At 42.6% G+C, this 6,570-nt stretch overlaps 1 protein-coding gene across 1 annotated transcript in view; it reads right to left on the bottom strand.

Annotated features, from left to right (window-relative positions):
* Window positions 1–242: 242 nt before the first annotated feature.
* Window positions 243–6,570, bottom strand: part of LOC142290218 (uncharacterized) — a 145,342-nt gene continuing 139,014 nt past the window's right edge. Inside the window, exon 11 of the mRNA XM_075334167.1 lies at window positions 243–447. Coding sequence (XP_075190282.1) covers window positions 406–447 — 42 coding nt within the window. The 3' untranslated portion in view covers window positions 243–405. The remainder of the gene's footprint in view (window positions 448–6,570) is intronic.

The raw sequence follows: 6,570 nt of genomic DNA, 5'->3' as shown, positions 1-6,570 counted from the left end.
TTGGATATTCTAAGTTTCCACTTCCAAATCTATTAGGTCTTATTCAGATGTCTATGTTGCACATATGTATTCTATCCATGTTTTTCACAGAGAGAACATGTACCCATTATAATCTCTGCTGGGTCCATGAAAATTATGGACAGCATACAAATGTATCCATGCGCCATTTGTGTGCTGTTGCTGTTTTACAATGCAAATGATAGCAGAAGCTTTGCAATTTATTTATTAATACATGAAAAACACTGACCACACACTGACCAAACACGGATGACACTGGTACCATTTTTTGCGTATATTAAAAACACTGAGTGACACCTTAGGGTGAATTTACTTCAGTTCTTTCTTGCTTATGGGACATCACTTTTCCTTGAAAATGTGGAAAAAAAGCTTCTTTTAAAGACATATTTAGAAATTTAAAGGATTTGTGTTTTTTAAGTATTCTTGAACCTAAAAAAAAAATTAAAAAAAACATAAATAACTATAAACTTATCCAAACCACAGTCAATAAGACATTAGCATCAGACACAAATAAGGTCCAACAAAACATGTCAAAAAGCGATACGTAAAACTACATCTTTATATCAAGTAACATTCTTAAGAGGGTAAAAGAAACACTTTAGGTCTCAATTAGACCTGAAAAGGAAAAAATATATATATTTATTCTATATTTAATATAATGTATTTATAGGACGACAATTATCCTAGTGGAGTTGATGAATTCACATTAAGGATGTTGTAATTGAACATTTTAATTATTGGTTTGAGATATAAAACAACAGGGTAAAATCTCAGATGATTTTCTTTTTATAATCGGGGACTTTTTGTTCCTTATAGAAAATAAATGAGTAATTTGTATGTAGACAGAAACCACAGGAAAGCAATGAACGGGTAACATTTGCTATCTTATTAATTTGCAGATTTACTTATAGAGCAAGTAGGCTGTCGGCTACCTCCCACTGTCACTGAACACAAATGGAACTTTTATTTTTTATGATTTCTCAATATTAATACATTTAGAAGAACGGTACTTCCTCCAATAATCTATTAATAGTATATAAAGCAATATCATTTCATGATGCAAATTTAAAGGAAGTTTGTTACCATGTTTTTGCTACCTAATCTGAGAGCAGCATGATGCAGAGACAAAGACCCTGATTCCAGCAATGTGTCACTTACTGGGCTACTGAATGTAGTTTTGTTAAATTCACTAGGTAATCAGCAATAGATTATTATTAGAGGACTACTTGGCCTGCTGCCAGGTAGTCAAGCATATTCATGAGCTCTTCGTAACCCCGCCCCCACCACTGATTGGCAGCTTTCTGTGTACACTGTATATGGGCAGAAAGCTGCCAATCAGTGGTATAGGCGGAGTTATAGAGGTCCAAGTTAAAATAATTGCTAGATCTCCAGCTGAAAAAAATGGTGATTTTATCAAATTGACAGCCTTCAGCTCAGTAAGTGACACATTGCTGGTCTCTGTCTCTACATTATGCTGCTCTCATATGGGGTAGCAAAAACCTGGTGACATATCTCCTTTAGCTACGTGTTCATGTTTACCTTTAAGCAAATTTAGTTATGGACTCCAGTTTCTCTCAAATTTTAACAACTAAAATTTGAAACTGACACCTACAGCGACAGAGCTACAGAAGAAAAATCTGCTTTTAAAGTAAAGTAAGGAAATACACAAGTATATATGAGATTCGTGGCCTTTCCTGGATGACATCTAATATTCTACACTGCACATCTTCAAGGCCTCTTCACACATATGTTAAAAAAAATGCACATTTGGCATGTTTCGTGTGACACATACAAAAAAATGCATTACATTGAAATTAATGGTTTTTATGCGTTAAAGTTGTGCAAAGATGATAGATAGATAGATAGATAAATAGATAGATGGATAGATAATCAGCTACATAGCTTGTACAGCTGTTTGACCAAATAAATAAATAAATAAAATGACTTAAGCACAACTTTCACCAGATTGTCTGGGAAACCACACCTCACAGACCAACATAAAATAAAGTATAGCTGGCATGGGTAGAAGGATTCAACCAGCATAAATAGGAGGGGAGCAGATGTGATAGACCTTCTATCATATGGGAAAAAAAATCAAAATTGTACTTGATCATGCATTAACATTAAATATCATTGATTCTAGAACAGTAGATTTCCTCACCAAAGTAGATCCCATTAATCCAATCTTTTATGTACTGTCCAAGATGCATAAAAGACTGAATAAACAACCTGGCAGACCCATAGTGGCTTCCACTGGCTCCATTCTTTCCCCCCTCTCGATTTTATTAGAAAATGTTCTCACTCCCCTTGTCAAGAAAACTCCATCCTTTCTCCTCGACACAGGAGTGTTATGATCCAGAACCATGGAAGACCACCATAAATCATTGCTAAAAGGTGACAAGAGCATTGGCAACTAATCTGGCTGCCAACCCCTTACTAACCATTAACACTAGAAGTAGCCGAGGGGTGAACTAACATCCTGTGCACCGCGAACCCAGCCGGAGAACTAGCTATCCTAAAGGAAGGAAAGATGAATAACTCTCTGCCTCAGAAAATAGATAAAGAATAGCAAGCCCCCCACATTCAAAGACTGCTGTGATTTAGAAAACACAATACACAGATAGATGATAGGATTAGCAAAAGGTGAGGCCATACTGACTAAATAGGACAGCATAGGAAGGGGACTGATGGTGGCCAGAGAAAAATCCTACAAAAATCCAAAAACCTGATAGTACAAAAAGGCCCTCAGATCACTAGATCTGAACTCCGTCCTATACCAGGCGCTCTTGTCATACCAATGAACAGAAAGCAGGAATCATTACAAATTCAAGAAGACACAAACATATGGACTTATAGGAGCAATACTCCAAACATAGCTGCAGGGAGCTTCCCAGCTAAGCAACTGAGAGGGAAGATCCCTGCATGCAAATAAACTGAAAACAACCACAGTAAATGACAAACTCAGATAAGAGTAAAAGAACCAAACAACAAATAAAGAGCAAAGCACTTATCTGAGGTAGATGTGGTCTGGAGCAGGATGAAGCAGGCTGGTGAACAAGGAACAACTGACATCCGGCATAGCCTGCTATCAGATCAGGGTTTAAATAGGCAGAGAGTTAGCAATGGAAACGCCCATAGCTCAACACACCTGGTCTCTGACCAAACCATTCCTGGCCACAAGAGAATGTGGCCAGCAGCCAAAGCATAACTGACATTTACAACACAGGAGCCTTTATAGAGACAATTAAGAACCTTGATAAATTACCAAATTACCCACGGGGGAACACTATTCTCCTTAAGGAGACTTTGCAAGCCAGTCTGGCTGCCAGGTAAGGGGACTTATAGCTGCAATGCCCCTAAAATTCCACGGGGGAACACTATTCTCCTTAAGGAGACTTTGCAAGCCAGTCTGGCTGCCAGGTAAGGGGACTTATAGCTGCAATGCCCCTCTGGGAAATATTCAAATTGTCTCTCCAGTAAAGGAGACAAACTCTAGCACAGCGCCACCTATTGGAAGTAGCGATCCTAAAAGTCACAAGTGGATTTTTGACAATCCTTTGCAATATGACTCAGGATATATAAGCCAGATCAGAATCCCAATTTGCAGACACGGTGTTTCGGGGTGCTTGCCCCTCGTCAGTGCAAAGTATGGGGGTGTCTGATCTGGCTCATGAGAAAGCTATGTGGGGACCACGGGGGAACACTATTCTCCTTAAGGAGACTTTGAAAGCCAGTCTGGCTGCCAGGTAAGGGGACTTATAGCTGCAATGCCCCTAAAATTCCACGGGGGAACACTATTCTCCTTAAGGAGACTTTGCAAGCCAGTCTGGCTGCCAGGTAAGGGGACTTATAGCTGCAATGCCCCTCTGGGAAATATTCAAATTGTCTCTCCAGTAAAGGAGACAAACTCTAGCACAGCGCCACCTATTGGAAGTAGCGATCCTAAAAGTCACAAGTGGATTTTTGACAATCCTTTGCAATATGACTCAGGATATATAAGCCAGATCAGAATCCCAATTTGCAGACACGGTGTTTCGGGGTGCTTGCCCCTCGTCAGTGCAAAGTATGGGGGTGTCTGATCTGGCTCATGAGAAAGCTATGTGGGGACCACGGGGGAACACTATTCTCCTTAAGGAGACTTTGCAAGCCAGTCTGGCTGCCAGGTAAGGGGACTTATAGCTGCAATGCCCCTAAAATTCCACGGGGGAACACTATTCTCCTTAAGGAGACTTTGCAAGCCAGTCTGGCTGCCAGGTAAGGGGACTTATAGCTGCAATGCCCCTCTGGGAAATATTCAAATTGTCTCTCCAGTAAAGGAGACAAACTCTAGCACAGCGCCACCTATTGGAAGTAGCGATCCTAAAAGTCACAAGTGGATTTTTGACAATCCTTTGCAATATGACTCAGGATATATAAGCCAGATCAGAATCCCAATTTGCAGACACGGTGTTTCGGGGTGCTTGCCCCTCGTCAGTGCAAAGTATGGGGGTGTCTGATCTGGCTCATGAGAAAGCTATGTGGGGACCACGGGGGAACACTATTCTCCTTAAGGAGACTTTGCAAGCCAGTCTGGCTGCCAGGTAAGGGGACTTATAGCTGCAATGCCCCTAAAATTCCACGGGGGAACACTATTCTCCTTAAGGAGACTTTGCAAGCCAGTCTGGCTGCCAGGTAAGGGGACTTATAGCTGCAATGCCCCTCTGGGAAATATTCAAATTGTCTCTCCAGTAAAGGAGACAAACTCTAGCACAGCGCCACCTATTGGAAGTAGCGATCCTAAAAGTCACAAGTGGATTTTTGACAATCCTTTGCAATATGACTCAGGATATATAAGCCAGATCAGAATCCCAATTTGCAGACACGGTGTTTCGGGGTGCTTGCCCCTCGTCAGTGCAAAGTATGGGGGTGTCTGATCTGGCTCATGAGAAAGCTATGTGGGGACCACGGGGGAACACTATTCTCCTTAAGGAGACTTTGCAAGCCAGTCTGGCTGCCAGGTAAGGGGACTTATAGCTGCAATGCCCCTAAAATTCCACGGGGGAACACTATTCTCCTTAAGGAGACTTTGCAAGCCAGTCTGGCTGCCAGGTAAGGGGACTTATAGCTGCAATGCCCCTCTGGGAAATATTCAAATTGTCTCTCCAGTAAAGGAGACAAACTCTAGCACAGCGCCACCTATTGGAAGTAGCGATCCTAAAAGTCACAAGTGGATTTTTGACAATCCTTTGCAATATGACTCAGGATATATAAGCCAGATCAGAATCCCAATTTGCAGACACGGTGTTTCGGGGTGCTTGCCCCTCGTCAGTGCAAAGTATGGGGGTGTCTGATCTGGCTCATGAGAAAGCTATGTGGGGACCACGGGGGAACACTATTCTCCTTAAGGAGACTTTGCAAGCCAGTCTGGCTGCCAGGTAAGGGGACTTATAGCTGCAATGCCCCTAAAATTCCACGGGGGAACACTATTCTCCTTAAGGAGACTTTGCAAGCCAGTCTGGCTGCCAGGTAAGGGGACTTATAGCTGCAATGCCCCTCTGGGAAATATTCAAATTGTCTCTCCAGTAAAGGAGACAAACTCTAGCACAGCGCCACCTATTGGAAGTAGCGATCCTAAAAGTCACAAGTGGATTTTTGACAATCCTTTGCAATATGACTCAGGATATATAAGCCAGATCAGAATCCCAATTTGCAGACACGGTGTTTCGGGGTGCTTGCCCCTCGTCAGTGCAAAGTATGGGGGTGTCTGATCTGGCTCATGAGAAAGCTATGTGGGGACCACGGGGGAACACTATTCTCCTTAAGGAGACTTTGCAAGCCAGTCTGGCTGCCAGGTAAGGGGACTTATAGCTGCAATGCCCCTAAAATTCCACGGGGGAACACTATTCTCCTTAAGGAGACTTTGCAAGCCAGTCTGGCTGCCAGGTAAGGGGACTTATAGCTGCAATGCCCCTCTGGGAAATATTCAAATTGTCTCTCCAGTAAAGGAGACAAACTCTAGCACAGCGCCACCTATTGGAAGTAGCGATCCTAAAAGTCACAAGTGGATTTTTGACAATCCTTTGCAATATGACTCAGGATATATAAGCCAGATCAGAATCCCAATTTGCAGACACGGTGTTTCGGGGTGCTTGCCCCTCGTCAGTGCAAAGTATGGGGGTGTCTGATCTGGCTCATGAGAAAGCTATGTGGGGACCACGGGGGAACACTATTCTCCTTAAGGAGACTTTGCAAGCCAGTCTGGCTGCCAGGTAAGGGGACTTATAGCTGCAATGCCCCTAAAATTCCACGGGGGAACACTATTCTCCTTAAGGAGACTTTGCAAGCCAGTCTGGCTGCCAGGTAAGGGGACTTATAGCTGCAATGCCCCTCTGGGAAATATTCAAATTGTCTCTCCAGTAAAGGAGACAAACTCTAGCACAGCGCCACCTATTGGAAGTAGCGATCCTAAAAGTCACAAGTGGATTTTTGACAATCCTTTGCAATATGACTCAGGATATATAAGCCAGATCAGAATCCCAATTTGCAGACACGGTGTTTCGGGGTGCTTGCCCC

Source organism: Anomaloglossus baeobatrachus, chromosome 1 (genome assembly GCF_048569485.1).
Source record: "Anomaloglossus baeobatrachus isolate aAnoBae1 chromosome 1, aAnoBae1.hap1, whole genome shotgun sequence".
Taxonomy (NCBI): domain Eukaryota; kingdom Metazoa; phylum Chordata; class Amphibia; order Anura; family Aromobatidae; genus Anomaloglossus; species Anomaloglossus baeobatrachus.
This window is presented reverse-complemented; position numbering and strand designations above follow the sequence as displayed.